The sequence below is a fragment of the Centruroides sculpturatus genome, unplaced genomic scaffold, assembly GCF_000671375.1.
Source record: "Centruroides sculpturatus isolate CEXI.00-Female unplaced genomic scaffold, Cexi_2.0 scaffold449, whole genome shotgun sequence".
Taxonomy (NCBI): Eukaryota; Metazoa; Arthropoda; class Arachnida; order Scorpiones; family Buthidae; genus Centruroides; species Centruroides sculpturatus.
Genome location: NW_019384714.1, coordinates 36875 through 61455, shown reverse-complemented (window position 1 = coordinate 61455; position 24581 = coordinate 36875). Strand labels below are relative to the sequence as shown.

Genomic DNA, 24581 nt, shown 5'->3' with positions numbered 1-24581 from the left:
CTAAAGTGCGCATAAACACAACGTAAAAAAGCCAAAGATAGCGCCGGACAATCGTGCATGCTCATGACGTCACTGTGATGTTGATTTGAAACCTCTTGTAGTGGTAGACCAGCCGGTCCCAAGGAATTTAAAAACTGAACCGGATACATTCAGCAACACATTTGATTTTAGAAGCCAATATTGCTCTGTCGTATATCCAATTGTGGTTTAAATAGTAAATGTTATCAAATTAGTATCCGGATCGTCAGTGAATTTGCCATCACCAAGACGATATAGCTTAGGGTCGATTTTGGGATCTAAATCATACTCATATTAACTTTGGTCCAGATCAATTTAAGAATAAAGATTTGTATAAAGGATAAACCAACAAGAATTGATTTTTATATATATAGATTATACAGATGAAATAATTTATTTAAATATTTTTACATCAACTTAAATGTTTATCTTTAGGTTGTGGAATATATGCTGAAGCGATTGAACTTTTGGAAAAAAAGCGAAGTTCCTCCGGTTAATCAAACTATCGATCCGAATGCTGATCCTGCTCTTCACGGATTCACTTGGACAAACTGGGCAGACACGAAAAGTTACAATAATTATGATTTTGAATGAATGTTGACTAATTATTTTTATCATTGAAAATATAAATGATAATAATAGTATGTAATCGATAGTTAATATACATTTGAAGTTTAAAAAAAAAATTATTATTTTTTACTCTCGTCTCTATGGCCACAACTAGGACATCGCGCGACTTTGTCGTATCGCGATACAATTGAGGCTGAGCCGGAAAGAGACCCTGCACCTGTTGGACATAGAAGACGCGATCCTAGTACCTGATAGACGCGGACAGGTGAACTTTGCACTTGACGCCACAAAAGAGGCGATCCTTGTAGTTGCCGACACGGAGAGGGGATCCAAAAACAAAGCAGTCGATGCCAATTGATTTGTTTTTGTGTTTTGTTCGTTTTTCGCGCCTACTTTCTATTAGACGCACACAATGCTGTTTTCATTTGATCCCTAGGCCTATATTCCGTTAGGCAGGCTCAGTCGTATGAGAGCTCGGACGCTGTCACTTTATAGCTCCATATATCGAAAACGGTCATAAAATTCTAATTTTTACTTTTCTGGCTCTATTATTATATATAACAGACGGAAAGTCTGGCGATTGGTCAAAAAATGATCCTCCCAGATTTTTCGACTCAGAACACCTTGAAACGTCGAGAAATGCAAAAAATACGGGTTTCCCCCCCTGTATGTATGGATGTTATGGTATGGGGAGCACGATTTTGTTTTATCCTAACAAATGCGTAAGGACTACGTTCGATTTAATGGAAACAATCTGTATACTATAATTTACATCGTTTGGATCACGTTCTATCCCATAATTTAAAATTCTGCGATTTCTCAAGGCGATAAGCGAATACTCTAAGCGCGTCTAGGATGTGTTGAGTTGGCCGGATGGCCGAGCGGTCAAGGTGGCAGCCTACAGCTCTGGGGACCCGGGTTCGATCCCGAACGGGTCGAAAAATCCCCAGGAATTTTTCGGGCCCCGTCCCTCACCACTCGGCAGCCCCATTGTAGGCCTAGCCGAACCCATAATGGGCTTGCAAAAAGAGGCTCTCTTAGTGCTCACAGGACGGAAAGAGTTAAAAAAAAAGGATGTGTTGAGTAACGAATTGTTTTCTTATCCATGAGACTTAGATACATCAATAATAACAAAATACAGGTAGATGTAGAGCATCTCATGCTTTACCCACGAGAGATTATAAGTTAGGGTCATCGCCAGGTATTTTGAAAATCTTGACGTTTTCAGTCTTCCTGAACCCAAGTCAAAAACTTTCATGGATATGCGCGCACGTGTTGGCGTTTATTTCGTTTAATATTTCAGAATGGGATAAAGACTAAGAAACGAAATCTGACATGGTAAGTTTATATAAGGAGAATTTTTGGACAATCAATGTACAATTTTTCAAAAATTTATTAGCTTCGATTGACTTTCTTTATGACAAGAGGCAATTAAATAATTGTGTAAAAACGTTTGTTTTAGGAGGACCCAGGCATCTGTAACTCTCTCCACCTTTTGGATGCAAGATCTGTTGACATGCCTATAAGTTTGGTTAAGTCAAAGTGTGAATCTTCTGTAACTGGAAGGGCACAACATATTCAATGGGATCACATAGGGGTGCAAGTCTGATAGCAGGTTGACTAAGTAAATACAAATGCACAAAACTATCCAGAGACAGTATTTGAAGAGATGTCTTTATCAAAAAAGCACAGAAAACATGTTTTCATAGCTCATAGTTCATGAACTTAAAATTAACTAGTAATCTTTTTTGTATGTAATATACAAAATATATTTGTGTATGTGGATTCATATGTGGAATATAACATATCCAATAGAAACAGTTTAATTATTATTTAAAGTATTCCTACATTTTTTTGCCACATATAGGTAAAGCTAATAGGCCCAGGAGCCAAGTGCCATAGCCTGCAGAACAGTATAGGAATTGCTCAAAAGACTTAAAGGCCAGACAGACAAAATTCCTATCTACACAGTTTAGAATAAAAGTCTACAAGTCTACTAAAACTACTATGTCCTTACTATTTTACATTTTTTTTGTTTCTATTATTGTCTACTTGGGACCTTGTTTATTAATAGGACTTATTAATGCAAAAAAGTAAAACAGTACGGACATAAAGATAAAAATAATTAATATTTAATTTTAAACAATCTACAGCTGAAATTCTGGTGAAGTGGAAGATGTAAACAGCAGGGAAAATCTTACAAGAAATGCAACAGGTGAAAATAAAGATATTTTGTTATAAAAATACATTGTAAAAATACAAAGTATTACAGACAATGTGAATATGAATTTTTCCTCCTCTTTCAACTTCACAGGAACATGATCCACATAGTGAAGTCATTTTTACAATGTATTTTTATAATTATATTATGTCCTGGATGTTTAGAATTTTTGTTTATAAGATATTTTGTCTTGACTTTTGACTAAGATTTCCTCTCTTTGCTAACCAGGAACTACACCAGTATATTAAGGTCCAAGTAGACAATATAGAAACAAAAAGTAAAACAGTAATCTTACAACTGCTACTTAACAACTGGTTATTATTAGATACTGGTATCTTAGGTGTTTATAGTGTTCATTTTTATCTAAAACAGTAATGACATAGAGGAATATAAAAATCTGTGGCATTAAAAGCATTGTTTTATTGAATTGAAGACATTTTCATATCTTCAATTCAATAAAACAATCCATTGAAATGAACAATTCAATAGAACAATCCTTTTTCATGAAGTCCTGTCTGAAAAAATGTAATCCAAACAAATTAACAATAGATTTAATTTAAAACAATATCATCTATAATTCATGACATTTCAACCATCTATGTGGCCCCCTATATATACTGTATATATAAAAATGTAAAATAGTAAGGACATAGTAGTTTTAGTAAACTTGTAGACTTTTATTCTAAACTGTGTAGTCAGTATATATATATATATATATATACTGACGAAATTACTGTAAAAATCATATTACAATAAAAACTCTAAAAGTTACATTATAAAAGCATTTAAAAATTTTTCTTTAGAATCATTGACTTCCATGTAAAAAGTTTGTCTATGTAATACACAAACTTTGCTTAGTACTGCTTAGCAGTGGATACTAGATGTTTTCAGTTATCAAAATGAAATTGTTAGGACTTTATATATGCTTTACAGAATATTTAACAATTAGCCTTTAATCCTTTTTTTAAGATATTTAATACAAATGTACTTTATTATACATATGTAGACAAATGTTCATGATTTGAACATTTTGATGGTTAGTAAATAGAGTATGTAGAGTTTTATTGATTTAAATATGAGTCTTGTAAGAAAAATTTTTGCCTTATATTTAAAAGATGTTCATCTAACTGATGAGGATTAGCACCAGGGGCTGAAATGCATTTTAGGATATATATATAAAGCATTAATAGTTTCATGTGTTTGATAACCCTTTCATTGTAATAATTTACTAGGTATGTGTAATAAAGTATATTTGAATTAAATATACTTTACAGAAATTATGTCAGCAATATATCTGAAGAGGCCCACACAGAAGACCTTAATACGTAATGCAAATAGTAGATGAAATAAAATTGTTTTTCAATAAAATTTTGCAAGTCTTAATAATTGGTGGAAACAGAAAACAATTCCATTGTATTCCTCAAAAGTTTGAATAAGCCCATTACAAAGTACCTTTATCTGTATCAAATGTGATATTGAAAACTTCATTGTAGAACATTTTTTCCCCTCCCCAGAAGTAATTACAAATTGATTGTAAATATTGCTACAATTCAAGCAGCTATCTGAGATTCAAATATTCCTTTATTCTTTATTTTTTTCCCTAATAATAAAAGGATACTATGAGTTATCTTGACAAATAGAACTTTGTCAAGATTGGACTTTGTAATAAATTAGCAAAATTTGAAAAAGCTCACTTTCCATTTAATTTCTATTGTTTATTGACACTGAACTAAATATCTATTCATTGTACATATTGTATAAAAACTCATTTTAAAATATTTATTCAATTTTGGTCTGAATTTTTTTAAAATAAAATTCTGATTTAACATTTGCCACATATCCAACAATTTTTATAATTGTAAAATTATCCAAGCACATCATTTAATATTAAAAATCTTGAAAAATTGTTATTTTATATGATAATTTACATCTATCTTTTGATAATTAATGAAACCTCTCTTTAGTATGTAGATTTTTTTTCAAATGTACTAAATGAAAGTAAATTGGATGTATTGTTATGTTATTTTTCTCATGACATGAAATTTTTAGAAAATAAAATTTTCAATCCAAATTAATTAAGTTCAAAAAAGAAATATTAAGAATATATCTTAAACTTAAATTAAACTTATTATAAAAATGAGAAAAGCACAGGAGGAAAAAACCTAAATTCTTTCAGATAAAGATTCTTATAAATAAAAATTATTTACTTGAGAAAATTTCTGGTCTTCTGACAGACGTCAAGAGGACTGAGACTTCGTACAAAGGAATATATCAAACTACAAGTTTAATTAAATTTTGATCATTAAGTGTACACACACACACACTTTAGAACTAATGAAATAACTTCTAGTAAAAATAGAAAAATAGTTACTATTATCAATGCTTTATTACAGTTTATAAATACATATACAGTAGAGCATCATTTATCCGAATCAATTGGGGACTGGGGTTGTTCGGATAACTTATTTTTCGGATAACCGATTATGTACGAAAAAATATATTAATTTATCCCATGTTGAAATTTTTCTTTGTTGCGTGTCGCTTCGCATTGAATTTTCGTTTATGTTAAGCCTGACGAAGACTATTGTATTGTTAAAAATTATTTTTTTATTTTGTACAAACAAAATAAATATATTGAAAAATATAAAAAAAATAAAAAATTATACTTCAGAAGTTAATTTAGTATCAAAAACGTAAAATATTTGAGTAGCCCAAGACATAGCCAAAGATTACAGCGCCACAGCACTGGCAAAAATTTAAATTTGTCAACTGGAATTCCTTCGGATAACAGACGTTTAGGATAACCGATTTTCTGATAAACGACGCTCTACTGTATCTAAATTATTTCATATATTTTAATGTTAAGGTATGAATATTCTGTTGCATCTTTCATTTCTAAATAAAATTGGTACATAGTATTAATATACATTGCATTGCAAAAAAATAATTTTTCCACTTATAAAATTTCTATATTCTATTACTGTACATTACATTGAAAAAATTCATAAAATTATTTATATAAAATATATGTAATTATAAATTAATATAGTTGTAACCTTTAGAACTGTAAATGTTTTCCTGTTTTTATATCTCTAACTAATGACATTTTCTCACATATTGGACTTTTTAAAGCAGTTAGCAATTTATCCACAGTTGGATTTTCATTAGTTGTTCTCCAGAGCATCATCATTTGATATGCTTGTTCTTCTACCTGTCTGATGTGGTCGTGCACGATTGATTGTATTCTAGATTCAGGAATTCTCAAAGCACGAGCAAGCTTTTTCCAATCTGGACCCAAATTTTTGCACAAATAATTGATGACTGCTTGTAATTCTAAAAGAAAAAAAAAGTTAAAAGATATAAAGTTATATAGAAAAAATTATACTTAATTAACTATATAATATCTTAAATATATCAATTTTAAGAGACTATAAACTTAACAAGGTCAACATAGACACCATGGTGGTCAATGGAGGGTTGATAAAAAAAACACAGACTTATTTTTTCGTGAATTTCAGATAATTTTCAATCATCATCATCAATCATGTGAAAAATTCATTAACTGATTTATTAATTTGCTTCATATGCAAGGTATTATGAAAAATTTTGGGAAATAAAAATTTTAAAGAGGTTGGTTGATTGAAAAGTTTCTATATGGAGATCAATGGAAGAAAAAAGTTGAAAACACCTGACTTAAGTTAATAGTATAGAGCTATAGGAAAAATATTACATCCAAAATGCTTAAAAATTACTTAAAATTTCATAAATTACTGTAAATTTCATGCTCATATTTTTACAATATATAAAAATATATCAAACAAAAAATGTTATTTTATTATAACTTTTTCCAGTCATACGGAAGTTATTATTTATATCCCTAATTAAATCTAATGCATTATGATCAACTTATACAAAAGCTTACTCAAATCTAAATCTAATGCAATATAATTAATTGTATAACATTAGTGCAAATGTATGTTTCTATTTCACCAACTTTTATGATGAGAGAAACAAGCAAAAGACTAAAGAAAGGAAGTTATTTTGAATTTTCTTACAAAAATGGATACTAAAGTATTTGAAATTAAATAGGATTGAAAATTATATTTGCAAGAAACATCATTGGTTAGTGTTTTATCAAGGTTTTACAGGGCATTTCTTATCTGTTGTATTCTCAGTATATTATATAACAATTATTGACAGAATATTACATTAATTTTACTACTCTTTTTATTTATAAGATTTAGCATTATACCATTTACTTTGAAAAATTAATTAATACATTAGAATTGACACTATTGAGATTACTTTAAAAAAATAAAATTCCTGTAGTACTTCAAATATTAAAAAGAACTTCAAGAATTTTTGCTTTCTTTCAAATAAAAACGTTGCTTAAATTAATACATAGCAATTCAAACAAAACATTTTAAGCAAGAGGAAAAAGAACTAGTAAAACTATTTTTAATTTTTGTTTATAGCTTTTGTCCAGTGGTGTGCCGTCATTGGAAGCAGTGGAAGTTCCGCTTCCCTTGTATTTTCTAAAAAATAAATACATATTAATTACTTAGAAAACAAATGACTATTAAGTTTAACATATTTAGATTTTTACAATTATGTTTAAAATCTACCTGTTGCATCCTTAGAGATAATAGTGATGTGACAAAAGAGGTATTTGACATTGACCAGTATCAGCACCCTGAGGATTTGGCAGTTTGTGTGTATGCACGCACTGCAACCATCTCTGATTCCATCCATTACCCACTTGTAGGGAGCTATTTGACTAAGTGAATTGTTTTAAGATTTAAAAAATAAAGAATATTTCATGTAATTTTTATGTACTTTTCTTTACAAAGCTATATTTAATTATAATTTTCTTTAAAAGTATATTCATACAATTCAAGAATATTTTGTACCAGGTATGTACTGTACATCCACCATACATTTTATTTCACCAAGTAAGTTCTTATAATTTTATTTTTAACTAGCTGCAAGGACCCGCTTTGCTGGGTTTTTATTTGTTCGTACATTTGTATGTAATATAGTTTTTTTTATATATAAAAGACTGTTTTTCTAAGTAATCTAGAATCTAGCTGCAAGGACCCGCTTCGCTGGGTTTTTAAAAAGTAACGATAGTGAAGATTAAGATAATTACATTATAGCCAATCTTACCCGTCTTCACAGAATGCAAGAATTGGGTCCCCTGTTTCCAGACTAGTTAGAGACCTGGTCCCGATTCTATTTCTAAACGTCTCCTGTTCACATCAAGTCAAACGAACTATTTTCAACGTTTCTGGAACGTTTACAATCATTCTATAATCAAACCAATATTCGAATTTTATGTTCGAATTTGTTCGAACAAAACATTCAAAATAGAAAGCCACTTTCAACCCCATATCTCCCGCACCCTTATAGCTATCGAGACGCTACCCCCTGGTGCACGAATGGAGACTTGGGGCTACTACCACATACAAACACCATTCACGTGCGATGTGTAATTTTGGCAGAAAAGTGAAATATAGGGACATGCATGTCCATTTATATATATATATATATATATATAGATTTTAGCCCTTATATTGTGGCTAGCGATTCAGAATCTAATTGTGATATTAAAAATATATTTAGAGACGTCTACAGTTTTTACTGGCTTATCGAACAAATGATATGAATGGACATTAGACATCACTGACACACAATTAACTGATTGCCCCTGGAAGTCGGCTTCTTACAGAAACACAGCTTCCCTACCATCAAATGTCATGGCATGCCATTGCTTCTGTTCATAAACTTTTCAATTGTATCATATATTAAACCACTATTGTTTATTTCTTTTCAATATCTCAACAACTAGTATATCTAACATCATCTTTTATATTAAAGATGAGAAAAGCTATAGTCTATTTACTTGAATATTAACAATTATGCATATTGGTCTAATAAAATCAGTTAAATGACAATAGAATTAGTGACAGAGGAATAATAATTAGCCAGTTTCTTTATGATATCAGATCTAACTATGTAAGTAGGGTTTCTCTAATGGGATCCTGGCTGTTTTTTTAACCTGGGAAATTCTTCTCATCCTGAGAAATCCCACAAATTTCTTAAAAGTTCACTTTTTTCTTATTTTGTATTAAGGTCAAGGAAATTTTGCAAATAGAAAGTATAATTAACTCAAACTGTCAGAATACATTTGTATTTATTAATTTTAAGCCTGTTTATTAGTTTTTTAAATTTTTACTTGTTATGGCATCTCACAGATTGTCAATAATCAATACATAGCCTATTTGTGGCATGACTCTGAAAATTCTTTACTTGCCAGAACTTGCAATATCTTAAATAATTGTTCTTAATTTTTACCATGCTCAGTAGCTTCAATAACTGCATTATGCCATATTGCGAAATTGGACAAGAATACAAACGAGTATGAAGTATGCAAGTATGATGTTTTTTTTTCATAAACCTGATTATTAAAGCCAAAAGAAATGCTGAATGATCAGACTATATACTTGATGCTGCTAATAAAGCAACTATGGTAGACAAATCAAGAATACTAGACAGCAAAAGAAGTACTGCGATGCATCTCGAAAACAAACTCAAAACCTTCCAGGCTACAGCTGAAAAAATACATAACATCTATCTTCTCTTAAATGTATTAAAGACAATTCCACCAATATCAATTGAGTCGGAAAGGCAATTCTCGGTATCAGGACTTTTCATTACTAAAATAAGAATCAGATTGAGTGTTTGGAGTATCAACCATCATTGCTTTTTAAAATCTTACAAAATATTATTGTAAATTTTTATTATATCATGTTTTATTTAAAAAATTAAAATTACCTTCTAAGTTATAAGTTCATTTTTTTCTTTAAATTTTCAACTCAATTCAAAGGCATTTTTATTGTAAGCAATTTCTAACAAACTTTAATAAACTTTCTCTTCTATTTGTGAAAATTTCTATGTAATTTAAAGGTAATTTTTAATATATATTTTATACAGAATTAATATGATTTTGGAGGTTACAGAACATACTAAATTACTTTAAAAAATGAAAAATAATTATATCATTCAATTTCAAGATATTTTTTATATATTAAAAATAATTAATTATATCCTGAAATTTCCCGGGATCCCAGGAAACGGTTCACATTTCCCCTGAAATCCCGGGATAAGCAAAGGACCGGGAAATGAGACCCTATTTGTAAGTCACACTATTTTTGAAGATAATGACCTGAAAAAGTGCATCTTACACTTGAGTAAATACAGTACACTATTTCACTATACTATCAGTTTTCATCGAAAACTTTTGGAAATGTTTACTTCTACTCCATCATAAAAATATCAAAGAGAATACAAATATTGCAGTGTATGAAGCCTTTTATATAAAATAGGAGAAGTTATACAGCAGAAGCTGGTATTTGTGCATTCTTTATATATACATTTTACATATTTGCAGTTCACTGTATGAAGCCATTTTCAGAAAGAAAAGAATTGGTGGTTTCCAGAGTTATTAACAGCTCTGGAAGCAAACATCAGACAGTTATCCAGGTAGTATAATTGGCAATGCATTTGCATAAAAAACAGAAATGGCAGGTTGAAATTATTTTCCATATTCATAAGAACAAAATTTGCATATTCACGGAAATAAATCAAGAAAAATAAATTAAGATAAAGAGACAAATGATCTTTAATTCTTTTATCTTAAATGTGTTCTTCTGCAAATTATGTTGCTGACTGTTAATATATGTGCTTTTAGTTGCTCACATTTTAGCATATGCATTATGCAGATAATAAATGTGTTTTATATTGGTATGCATTATGAATATAACCAAAATGAACTAATTAAAATCAATGTTTTCAAATAGATTTTAATTAGTTTATTTTTAAGAATATAAGAAAATCATTTAAACAAAAAAAGTCCAATGACAAAATTCCAAGACTGCAAGATAAAGTGCTAGATTGTTGGCAGGGGAAGAATCAACTATAGCTACTTGCTCCTTTGTCTTAATGAACCATGCATGAAGAAGAGGGGAAAAAGAAAGAAAGAAAAGAGAAAGAAAAATGCAGTTAGCATCCCTTTCTTCCAAAGAGCAAACTTGCAAGATTATCAAAGACCCAACAAAAGAATAGAAAAAATCCTAAGCATCTAAGGAGAAGTCACAAAAAATTGCCCTTTAATTGGTTCTATCATCCAGCATTTGTTTGATCATTTTAGTGAAAATACTATATGTAAATTTATACAATGCTTCTGAAGGAGAATTTTGAAAGTTTAAGTAAAAGGAATGTTTTTAAAAATTAAAAAATAACACCATCAGCCATTTTAATTAAAAGGAATGTTCTTCATAATGTAAAGCTTGTAGATGAGGAATCTAAAATTTTAATAGAGATTTTTAATTGAAATTCTCTATTAAAATTTTAATAGAAGAGTACAGATCGTGTTACTAAAAACATGTATGATTTCCAAAGATAATACGAGATAAAAATTAAAGTGCTTTAATAAGAGTAAATTAATTATAATTTCCATATACAGTGTATCTTGACTTATGAGTATCCCAACTAATGAGTTTTTCAAGATACAAGCTGTCTCTCGGCCAATCTCTTGCTTTGAGTTGAGAGCTAAAATTCGGGTTATGAGCCAGCTTTAACCCACTGCTAGTTGGTGCAGTTAGTGCCACAGCAAACCATTAAAAAAAATTAAGAAATGGAAAACTGTCCTATGGTGTATGATATACCAATGTTTGAGGCAACACCACTAGTGACAAGGGAGAAAAGCATGCAAGACACTTCTTGTCAAAACTGAACAATATTACAGTGTTTTCCTTTCAATGAATTTTTGAACTAATAAGCAGTAATTATCAAGTTAATATTGTCACCTACTCCCAAACCGGGAAAGATGACTGGGATTGAAGATAAAGAAACATGTAGCACACAACTTTATTTAAAACTTACAAAGTTTTTATATTTTTAAATACTGTACATATGTACAATATTATATTATACTTACTACTGAATATGATTTTCTAAATGTGTTTAAGCTTTTATATACCATTCATTTACTTTCATATTCAATAAAACATACTGTATATTCATCCATATGCATATGTATTATTAGGCTTAGCTCTGTCATTGATACACATTGAAAATTTGATATAAGGAAAAAGATATTTAGTAAAAATCATTGTTTCAATAGTAATTGTAGTTGTTTTTGCTTATTTCAGTTGTTAAGAATAATATTCTGGATTATTTTTACTGAAAATTACTAGAAAGCTCTTCTGGACTCCATGTGGAAGAAGCTGTGGCCTGAGGTTGTCTGAAATGGGCTTTGAAAGATTCAAACCTGAAGCAGCAGTGATGGAGGAGATTGTATCCCTCGGCAAGTCCATGGGTCTGAACACGGATGAAGGTGGGAATATGGGAGAAACTATCAGATTTTATTCAAAAGAAACACCCAGAAAAAGTTACAACTAGGTGTGCGATGGTGCTATTTGATGAAGTCTGTTTCATCCTCCCTTTCAGAATGTTTCTGAAAGGGAGGATGAAACAGACCTCATTGGACAGGTTTTTATCAAAAACCCCTGCAGATGAAAGTGAGGAAAGTTGGCAAAAATTAGTGAATAAGATTCAGTTATTCAGTTCAGTCTTTCTCCTCCACCTCTGTCAGCATCTTCAAGTCATCTGATCTCTAAGGTAAATGCTGTACATCATACAGTAGTTAATAAAACCAGTTTATTGCAATACATTCTATTGTGTTTTTATACAATATTTATTATTTATAAGTACATTTTTATTATTTAAAAACATGTAACAAAAAACATTGCAGTATTTTCAGGAGTCTGGAATGGATTAATGGCATTTCAATGGGGAAAATGGATTTGACATATGAGCAATTTGAGTTAAGAACTCTGTCATAAAACAATGAAACAAATTAAACTCTTAAGTCAAAGCACTACTGTATTTACAGTAAGACCCTGCTTAAACCCAAAACAAAAAGTATCATATTTGTTTTGGGTACTAATTGGAAATCTGTTATAAGCAGGGGATATATTCCTAGGTGACAAAGCTCTAAATAAAACAGCATTAAACAAGGTCCTTTTAACACAGACTAAATAGGGAAAGAGGAACACACAATCCAAAAATAAACAGATTTTACTTTAATTTTCAGTTATTTTTATATTAATTTGTATAATGATATAAGTTAAATAACACACAAACATTTGCACACAGAAATGTAAAGTTCATTTTTTTGTGATGAGGTCCTGGTTCTTCTGACATTCATTTTTTACGATAAAGTTGTGTAGCTTCATTTGTCGCATTTTTCTTTCTTTCCTTAAGCAAATGTCAGTAGCAAGAGATCACATCCAAAACACATCTTGCTTTTGTACTCCTTTCAAAATCTGGATCATTCACTACAATTTGATCTATGATTTCGGTTATCATTACCAAACTTTTACTAAGGAAATCTGTAGAGAAATTCTTTGGATTCTTCATTTTCAGAATCACTATTTCCAGTTCTACATGGATTCCTTGTTCTGCTAGTTCTTGAAATTCATTGGTAAGGTTCTCATCAGAAACCTGCAGTATCTTTTCAATATCTTGCTCGTCTACATCTCATAGTCCTGCTGTATTAATTAGGTTGACAATATAGTCAACCTAACGATACAGCGATATGCTCTTTTCCTTGAGAATTCTTGGATACCTTCAGCCATAACTTCTTCCACACTTCATTCGTGCATTTATCAGTTAATTCTTGCCAAGCAAAAATGATATTGCCTATAACAGCCATGATATAATTTTTCCAAAATTGCACCAAACATAGATTTAAGGAAAGTACAGTGCTATGACGAATTGCCACCTTTTGCTGATTGGTTCATGTTCAGGAATAATCATATTATACACAAATCAATGAAATGCCACAATAATTTGAATCAGCATAAATTTTGAGCTTTTTTTAGATTTTGAACAGATGTTATATCAAATCAGTGTTAAGCAGGATCTTACTGTACTTTCATATAAAATTAAAATTTCTTTATATAAAAATGTTTTTATTTTCTAATTCTATATTTGTTAAATTCCCTTTTTTTTCAATATATTTCACCTTTCCATATTCACAAATTCTGTGGAACATAACTGTACAAAAATAAGACTCTTCAACTATACATTTGGATTAAAATTGAATTAAAATTTGATGTTTAATACAGTTTGTGTAATTATTAGTTGAACATTTATTTATAAACCACTTCAAGGTAGTTTGTAAATTTGACTAAATTTAAATTGTTTAGGAACTGAAACAAAATATTAGCTTTATTTTGTACTCTTAATTAAAAATAATTATGTTCATATAGACAACCAAGCCTAAATTATTCTAATGATCAAATGGATTAACTATCAGATTATAACTTGGCTAATTAATTTCATAATGTTACAAAATTTGGACTAAAGATAGGCCGTTCTGCAACAAATTAATTAATTTAGATTATATTGAAAGAACTTAATTGAAAACTTGATCTAATCATTATAATTAATACAAAATGGCAGTGTAAATTCCTTTATTTCAAATTATGTATTATTTATAGCAAATAATGTATGTAGAAACCAGATGAGGGTAACCAAAAATAACAGAAAACACATCTTTTTTATCCAGCAAAGAAAATTACCATTTCTGACTTTATTTTATTGGTATTCCTCAATTACAAATTAGAATAACTTAAGAAATTGAACATGTAACTAATAATATCAAAAGCGCTCAGCAACTAAATAATGAGAAACAAAACACCTTTTTTGCCGAGAAATAAATATAATTTGAAAAAACAAACGTTTTCAGCCTAGTTAATAGGCTATCTTCAGGTCGAAAAAATGGAACGTAAATGTTCCATAATGTTTTTTGACCTGAAGATGGCCTATTAACTAGGCTGAAAACGTTTGTTTTTTCAAATTATATTTATTTCTCGGCAAAAAAGGTGTTTTGTTTCTCATGTAACTAATATTGGATGTTGAAAAGAACAAAATACAAATTTTAAAATTTAACATAAACCAATAAAAAAATTTATAAATAATGAAAAAGAAAATTTGTAACTAAAAATACATACAAAATATACCTAAAACAATGTAAATTAAAGCAAATATATAGGATACACATCCCAAAATCTGCCCACCAGATTCAAGGAACATCAGTACGATGTACAGTACTTATGTATTATACATCATACTGATGTTCTTTGCAAAAGCACAACACTGGCTATTATGGCAATCCTTCTGCATAATATACCACATTTTGCAAACTCATTAAAATCTCCAGGAACCAACACTCTGGAAAATCTAGAAAAAACAGCCACATACAAAAATACTGTTAGGAATACATGTATTAATCATAAGGATGCAGCAACTTATCAATAGCATAGAAATTTCTTATAAATCATTATGGGGACAAAACTACACAGTAATTTATCATTTTATAATCAATGAATCTAGTATTTATAATTATATTTTATGGTATATTATTATGTATTTAAATAATGATAAATATATATTTTTGTATAGTTTATGTTATTTCAATTGTATATCATTAATCCATATTTTGGAACACTGTTGAATTTAAATTTTAAAAACTATTATATGTTTGTTCCTGATGATGGCTGCATTGATAGCCAAAAAATGTTAAAATATTAAAAGCTTTTTGCTGGAACAGGCTGGAACTTTTTTATTTTTATCAGAAAATGATCTTCATATGTAGGCAATGTACTGTTTTTGCTAATATGTAAGAATATACTGTCTTTGATATGTATACTCTACTATAATGTTAAAGAAATTGCATAATTATTCTTTCAAAAGTAACAAAAATTTACTAAACACTAAAGCTTAAAGCTAGATTTATGTAGAAAACTTAATATCTTGAAAACAGCCATTTAATTACAAAACAAGATGACAAAAATACTATGATTCAAACAATTTCAATGATGAAAAATGACGAGACAGAGTCAACTATTTAGCTTTATCTGGATAAACCTAATAAACTTGAGAAACAAAACTTTTGAAATGGGTTTCCATTAAAAATGCTGACACCATAAAAATTCTAAGATAATTCTCAAACACTCCACGAGTACCAAACTGACATTTATTTTTCTCCTTAGCCTTATACCAAACAGATTTGATGCAATGTATAGTAGCATGGATGATAGGGTCAACAAAGTTAACTGAATGATTTATAGCAAGATGTTGGTATCCTAGGTTTCCTTTCTTGTACGCTCCCCACAAATCTAAGACTATAGTGGTACTGAGCAAAACATACCCTCCAAAGTGCATAGCTGTGTTCTCTTTAGCTTTCCTTATGTTCTCTTATAATTACTTCCAAACATTGCTTTATAGCACCTATGTAAAACTTTTTCACTGATTTTTCAATTGAAATTTTATAACATATTCCCCTCTGTTACAATCATCAAGCCCCTCTCTCATTTCACATTTTATCAAATATAATCCAATTTCTTTTAAAAACAGAAAACTAGAATTTGTGAATTATGGAGTTAGTTTATAGCAAGGTAAACATGTTAACTGGCAAGCTATGAGAGGTAGCTCACTGTGGTCTGTGTCATATTATCTACATAGAAAATTGTTATTGTTAGGAGTGTCCATAAATGACATCCACACTGGAAGGGAAGGAGGAGGTTAAGAAAAGTTGAAGGGGGAAGGAGTTGAGCTTCAGTAGAGGTACATTTATTTCATTACATTTTATACAGTTTATGCTTTTTATTATATTTATTTCAAAATATCTTGTATGTTTTGTTTCTATTTATGATATCTAGCATTTATAAATTGATTAAGGTTTTAAAGGCAATTGAATTTTGTTGAATGTCTGAGGAGGGGAGGGGCTACAGAAACTTGGACAAACTGGAACAAGAGAGGGAGGGAAACTAAAATTTTCAAGAAAAATGCAGACATAATTTATGGATAGCCCCTTGTTTTGTAATTTTTATTGTTATTTGACTAAATTGTCTATTTATAGAGTCTATATTACATACTCTATAATATAGACTATAGCAATTAGACCAATGAAGGCGATCTACTTTATAATCTGTATACAAAGTACAGTCAGTGATTTCTGAAATGGACAATAGCCCTCAAACCTAAAAAGGGTGGCCATAGTTTATAGTGTATGAGAGCCTTATATCAATGAAGTAATTAATTGAACTAATAGCAAGGTTGAGGCCGAAGTTTTAAACGCGAAAACATGTACGTCGAACATTCAGTGCCGCTTTCCTGTAAGCTGAGAAGTTTGACAATGGTGTTTGGATAGTCAGTGGAATCATGCTTGACATTCCAAACACTATTGTCAAACTTCTTGGCTTACAAGAAAGCAGTGCTGAACGTCTGACATACACATTTTTTGGTTTAAAACTTCAGCCTCAACCTCACTAATAACTGCCAAGTAGTAATCATTAGTGTTGTAACTAATAGTATAGTCGGCCTCAGGCCGAATACCAAATATTCGGCCAGGAGCATAGCCGAATATTCGGCCAAACTATTCGGCTTGATTAACGCAAGTACAAAAATTGGCACGCAAACTGCATTATAGCCAGGACCTGCTCTCCATTGGCCCACTGTCACTACGCTTCGCCAATCGCGTTAATTCTTGACAGTTCAGACAAGAGCGTCATGGCAGTATGTGATAAATGACGATATCAACTGTGAATAACAATGAAATGACCTACACATGTAAATAACGGAAAAAGAATAGAGAAAGACCGCAAAGTGAAAATGTGAAAATAAATATGAAATTGAGTTGATAGCATAATAGAACAAGTCGAAGCAGCTTATTGGCGCCAAATTTGCGGCCGTCAATGCCAAACAATTGTTGTCATAGACTTCGGAAAGCTAAATGCCTGTAATGAATGTCACTTAGCATGCACGGGCGAAAGCCTGGGACCATTCAGGCTATCAAGCTGTCTTGAATCTGTGAAATCATAACTACGACATACACCGATGTCCTATCTGTCTCTTTTCTACATTATCACCAGGCTATGAGTCACGTAATTATAAAATGGAAAAACAACGATGGAAAAGTGACGAATCGAAAGTATCGTGAGCGCGTATTATGATGTATGCATAGGCATACTTGGACTATAGAGATGGAAGAAAGAGAAAGAAAACAGCAAAGACAAGCAATTAAAAAGAATAGACAGGGTCAGACCCTCAGATGTGTGTGACGATTCTCGAACGAATAGGTGTGTATGTGTGCTGATATTTGTAATTATAAATTGTAAATACATGTGACTAATATTATTTTTTTTATTTTGTGAATGTTATAAGTTATAAATAAATATAAACAAACAACACTAACCTGATAACATTAAATCTAAATACCAAAATGATTAATTTACTGTGGTTTTGTTATTTCTTACTCCTGTTTTTAGGTATTCGGTCGAATAGTGATTAAATATTCGGTATTCGGCCGAATACCGAATAGTAACCAAATATTCGTTACATTCCTAGTAATCATTTAACTTCCATTTACAGCTTCTTTTGCTAGCCATCAGTATCAAAATGGAGACAACGCAAGAGTATTAAAATGTTTATCTGGAAGTTGAGTATTTGAATATCATCATCTATATGTTAATTTTTACATAACTATTTGGATTGTTAATTACTGGTACATAATATAATGTGAAGCTAATGTAAATTGTTGGTCATAAAAACTATTCAATGTAATTTTTAAGAAATTATAAACAAATTTACTAATTTAACATAAATATTCTACAGAAAAATCTTAATTAATTATGAAACAATATAATATATTTAACATGCACTTCTTACCATCAGATTCTTTTGGCACCAATGTTTCAGCAGGCTTAGGTGCTTCAAAATCTTCATTTGGAATGCGAAATGGTTTAAAATTGGTTTGGCATTTACATATTTTGCATTTATACTGCATGTGTGAAAGTTTTATAAAGACGTTCAATACACGTTTAATTGTATCTATATCATCATTCCGATCCAGTTTATTTAAAATATGTTCTAAAGGACTGACATCATTGTCGTTTAACGCATCTCTATCTTCAAGAATTCCAAAAAGTTGACTAAAAGTGTCGATGGTATCAAATACTCTTTCCGAATCGATAATATGTTTAAAATCATTTTTCAAATTCTGCACGTTACTCGAACCAATTTTATTTTCAATAAAATCTGCTATTTTTTTGTATAGGTGGTAAACAGTTATAGTATCTTCTGTACCTATATTTTTCATTAGATATTCATAATCGCTTATAAAATTTCCCAATTCAGAATTATTTAAGTATGTTTTGACCACGCATTTTATCAATTCGATACTTTCTATCATAGGCATATTATTGTTTATTATTAGTTGAATAAGTTCGTTAAGAGTGTGTAATTGAGCATGTTCTTTAGGGAAATGGAGACGTAAAAATCCTTTGGAAGACTCAATATCTTCATTTCCGCCGTTGACTTTCAAGAAATTATAAAAATGTTGTTCAATAGTTTCGGTTTCGTTTTTCATCATGCTATGAAATTAAAGTATTTTAAAATATATTAAATTGATTGCTTAATTAAAAAATTAAGCAAACTTTTTAATATGCGTATTTTAAACGAAATTCCACATACCTTTACGAAACGTTAATCCTTACTTTCTACCTAATACGTCAAAAATTAAATTATAAAGATTTACTATGATTCAAACAATTCAATGATGAAATATGAAAAATGATAGGACAGTGAGATGTCACATGTTCGGTTTTACCATAAACTAATTACCTAGCTAAGCTAGGAAAACTGACAAGGAAAGGTTGACTGAACCTAGGACATTAGACTGAACCGACTATCGCGTCCTCATGCGGACGCCATATGAAAACTACCGCCACGAACACGGTAGAATTACGATAGTGGTTCGTAAACAAAACGATGCCGGATTTATTCATATTGTATTTTTCTTAAATACAGTACTATGAAATTTTAGTGAAAACGTAAGAATTTGCCCGAGATTTCAACAATGGAATGGTGCAGTGTCCTGTGCCCAAGCTGGTTTGGCCACCATATAGACGATGTACTGTATTTGCAGTTCTTAAGTAAACTGTAAAACTTTTGTAAAAAAAAACTTTTGAATAAAATACTTGTCTTATAAAGAAATGTTTTACTTAATACTGTACAGATTATACAAAACAAGTGCAAAAGTATTTTAAAACTTTTAAATATATTGAAATGATAATCGTAATACAGAAAAGAATCTGCCCATATTATGACGTTGTAATTAACAAGGCAAATGCAAAACTTCACAAATTTTTGGGTAATTGGAACTGGTAGAAATTGGTGCAACCTTCGTTGTAGAAGATATTGTCTCATTTGATTTAGAAATTTTGTAGCATAATATAAACGCATTCATATATACAATTTTACCAGTAAATCTTGAAAGTCTTAACAGACGTTTATTTTGATAGAAAAGTTGTTTTGTTCTATTGTCCTTAAAATGTGACACATAATTCCTTTCATATGCGTATTCGCATTAAACTCTTGCACAAAGGTAGTTTCACAATGTGACATGAATTCTAAGACTTCATCGCGAGGTGAAATTAAACTTCCAAAATCTCCTTTTTCATACGTATATGATTTAAAATGGGTAAATATCTGATGAGAAAAAGACAGCACGGGGTTTTGAGAACCTGTTAAACAAAGGCTACACAAGTGAATTTTGTAAGCTTTTCTCAAAACATGCCCTGTAATGTATGACAAAACACATTTCTCAGGTAAATCTTTGTCTTGAGAAGAAGGTAGCAACAGCAAGGAATTGTTATATTGTATTGCTAATGTTGTGACTACTGTACTTGCCACGTTCTCACTTTTTGACTTACCAAAAATATCCAGGAATTGTCCCAAATCATTTCCACAATTTTGTCCTTTAACATCTGCAAAAATTTCTTCATAGTATTAAACAATATTTAAATTGACTGGTATTGGGATTACTCTTAATCCATCCATGTTGTCTGATGCTTGAATATAAATTCTCTACTGCATCTTGATTCAATGACCTTGTAAACAAGTACTTAACCCCAGTTTTGCTAAGATTTTCCCATAATCCAAGCAGAGCCGAAATGGCAACGCTCCATCCATTGACAAAATTAATCCTTGCTTTGGGACTACATTTTACAATTAATTTTTTAAACATATCAGCACTGTCTTTTACAACATTCACATGAGCAGATGTAGTTGTTAGTCGCCTCCTTAATGGTTTTTTTTAAATTTGACCCATTAAACACATCAAAAAGTGAATCTATTTTTTCAATGAAATCTGCAGTTTAAGAAATCTGCAGTACTGTATAAAGCTGTGTACACACTAGGCGTTTTTAAACGCGCGTTAGCTCGGCGTTCGACGAGCGTTTGTGGAGCGTACGCACTGGCTTAGTTTGGAAATGGACCTGAAAGTAATTGCTTGTGTGCCCCTCCTCCATTGTCGCTATAAAAGACGATGGCAGAGGCAAAGAGAATTTTGGGTGCACCCAATATTACGAGATAGACTGACACGTGGAATGTTTGCGACGTTGTATTCAAAACTAAGACAAAATAAACCCAAGTTTTTTAATTCTTTTAAAATATCTATAAAATCCTTTGACGATGGTTGGTCTCTTTTAGATTTCATCAATAAATAGATCAGTATCGAAATGATCGTTCTCCATTTCGGCCAACGTACGTCAAATCTACCCGAAAGTGCGCGATCGCATGTACAGTAACCTGGCAGCACATATATCTCAAAGCGCTCGGCTAACGCCCGCAAAACGCGCGTTTTAAGAAAAATCTATAAACGCGCGTTTAACGCGCGCTTGGCCAAAAGCGCGCGTTTGAGTGTGTACGCCTATGTAGAACTCTTGGTTCTTTAAAACGCGCGTTTAAAAACGCCTAGTGTGTACGCAGCCTAAGCTGCATCAGGTAGTAAACAGCCTAATGAAACATACGTTTCTATCCCAGCCGCTACAGTATGGCTTAAAATTTGTGCTGCTAATTTCACTTTCATTTTAGAAAACATAGGCAACATAATGTGTTTCATGGTGACTTTAGATGCTAAGCGAATTGCTAGTGAATTGTCTTTTGTTATACACTGCTTGATTTAATTCCACTTAATTGTGTTTCCATCCAATTCAAAGTCATAATTTTTTAAATTATTACGAGTACATTTCAACAAGTGTGGTGGATCATACATACAGAATATCACCCTGTCTTTGTAATTTAAAAAAGGTTTTTCAACTGTAACGCAAACAGAATTATAAACTGAACGATTATGATTAGAAAGGTCACACAGCAAGGTTACAATATTTAAATCAGCATCAGTTAACTTGTCCAGTCTTTTACTAATACCAGCATGTCATCAGATTTGGTGTAATCAGTGGAAAGAACATAGCCAATAGGCTGCTTCCATTTCTTAAATACATTATTCCTTGTATTTGGAACACCATGGCTTGATTTACACCTGATAAAAACCTTGTATTGTTCCCCAAATCAACAAATCTATCAACTACATCATTAGACAAATCATAAGACAACTCTGACTTGATAGACATTTCATCCCACATTAAAATGCACATTTTGTCTCGATCACTCAAACACTTTGCTTTAGCTTTTAGTGCATCAAATACAAATTCCTGAAAGCCTGGTTCAAAGGTCATTTGAGATATCCACTGCCTTACGGACCGCATACTTGGTAGGAGGAATATTTTTTTGAAACATCTTGTAGGCTCCCGGGCTTTGATAAAAAAGGGCTAGTTTTTTGTCTTTGCATGTCCATTTCTTACATCTTGATTTGTGACTCAAAGAAACACAACTGAACCTGAGATAGTCCTGGGCACACTTGACGAATTTGTCTCATAATATCTTTTATGTCTTGCTTATCTTTAACCTGAGATCGAAACATAGAATACTTCTTCCTCAATTTTGATAGCTACGTGATCTTACGAGTACTAGGCAAATTGCGGAAAATTCCGGAGCTTATAAATTAATAGGTAAAGTAACAGTTTCTGAATTTATTGGGATATCCAGGTCTCCTGAATTCACAGGGGATTTCTCAGCTTCTTCATTAAAAGAACATTCTTTAAACTGAGAGAGAATTTGCTAAGTTGTTTTTTGTGCAAGTTTTGGTGCTTTTATTTTCCCAGCAGTGGCGTAGCGTGGGTGTCAACCGCCCGGGGCAGAGGAAAATTTCGCCGCCCCCTTATTTAGGTATCTCAATTTAAAAGACTAAAATTCAGTTTTGTCACAGAATAAGTAATGAAAAATTCCGTGTTTATTTCAATCGGTCCGAATCGTAGGTGCGGCAAAAATATGAAATGAAATGGTTCAAATTTTTACAAGATATTATTATTTATTGTGAAATTTTGCCGCCCCTAAAAGTGCCGCCCGGGGCGGGCCGCTCCTGCCGCCCCCACTACGCTACGCCACTGTTTCCCAGTCAGTAATTTTGGAGGGTTTGGTTTATTGAATAATTGTTGGAACTGCATTCCAAACTAATTTCTTCTTTTCCGAATTCATGATTTGGTTTTCTTCAAAATACTCAGCACAAAGATAATTATTTTTATATAGTATTTCTGCTGTTTTATTTAAAAGATCTAAGCGTCGAGTGTTTTGGAACCAAAAGCACCATTTGAAAAATAAATAAATGGAGCTGCATATGAATAGATAGTATGACACTTCTAATTAATTGCAGGGAATTTTGAAAGTATACTGGTTTCTTCCCTTGAGTGACAGTACCCTCGCGTTTTTTTATGCAGCGCTCGAGAAGCGCTTTAAAGCGAACACACTGAAACTGGTTTCTAATTGGCCAATACTGCTCGTGACGTCATTTCGCTACACTCTCGCTGCATAAAAAAACGCGGGGTACTTTAAACCTAACGGCGTTCATTAACAAAAACATGGTCTTACCGGTCTTTTTCTTTAGGAAATCTAAAGAAAGACATATGATGTTGCTTCCCTCGAGCATTTGAGCAATTAACAGCTAAACAATAACTTTTGCAGTCTTCCAAGGTCTTGAATTCATTTCCTACTTCTATCACATGTATTCACAGCATAACGTTAAATTGAAGTAATTTTCACGCGCCGTTACAGAGTGGCGTTAGCAGCAACTGCCTACGTAGGCGTTGATGCGCAGAACAAGTTCGCCCATAGAACTTGCCAGTCTTTCTTTCTTTCTTTCTTATCTTATTAATATGGAGACTCTAGCCTGTTGGCTTTTTCTCCGAATCATTTGCCAGTCTTCCTCAAGGTCCTAGATTATAAGGTTGCCTCATAGAGAAGAAACGCTTCTCATTGGTTGCTTATTTGACGTCACTCATAGTCGAAAACGAAACATCTTACTATGTCCTTATGGTAAAAACATTACCGATCAGAGGCTCGTAGCTTTAATTACACGCTAATGTTTTATTAATTACGATTCTTACTTAATTAAATTACAGTAGAGCCTCGATTATCCGACTCAATTGGGGACTGGGGTCGGTCGGATAATTAAAAAGTCGGATAACCGAAAAGTATGAAAAAATCCATTATTAGTGTAGTATATTATTATATCCCATGTAATTAGTATATTAGTATATCGCTATTAACCTACTTCGCATTGAATTTTCGTCAATGTTAAGCCTAACAAAAATTTTTTAAAATAATCGTCGCTATTGTATCGTTAAAAATTAGAAAATTAAGCCTCGTTTAAATACTGGCTCCCTTTCATGGTCGAATGAGTGTTGCCAGCTAAAACACGTAAAAATAATATTAAAGTAGCCAAGACATAGCCAAATATTGTAGC

At 31.3% G+C, this 24581-nt stretch overlaps 2 protein-coding genes across 3 annotated transcripts in view; one reads left to right on the top strand and one right to left on the bottom strand.

The window, feature by feature from the left end:
* The window catches only part of LOC111627899 (arylsulfatase B-like), a 32691-nt gene extending 31926 nt beyond the window's left edge, over positions 1 to 765 (top strand). The window contains exon 9 of the mRNA XM_023371579.1: positions 454 to 765. Within this exon, the coding sequence (XP_023227347.1) occupies positions 454 to 612 (159 nt within the window). The 3' untranslated portion in view covers positions 613 to 765. The remainder of the gene's footprint in view (positions 1 to 453) is intronic.
* LOC111627901 lies at positions 451 to 19645 on the bottom strand. Of its 2 annotated transcripts, XR_002757082.1 has the most exons (5): positions 19412 to 19645; positions 18608 to 19311; positions 5866 to 6142; positions 5017 to 5085; positions 451 to 569 (listed from the first exon to the last, which is right to left on the bottom strand). XR_002757082.1 is itself a non-coding variant. In XM_023371581.1 (3 exons), the coding sequence occupies exons 2-3, from the start codon at positions 19308 to 19310 to the stop codon at positions 5868 to 5870; spliced, it is 978 nt and encodes a 325-aa protein (XP_023227349.1). In that variant the 5' UTR covers position 19311; positions 19412 to 19645; the 3' UTR covers positions 5479 to 5867. The 2 variants fall into 2 exon arrangements, 1 of the variants encoding a protein (XP_023227349.1); XM_023371581.1 differs by lacking the exons at positions 451 to 569; positions 5017 to 5085 and having other exon boundaries at positions 5479 to 6142.
* Between the last annotated feature and the right edge of the window lie 4936 nt (positions 19646 to 24581).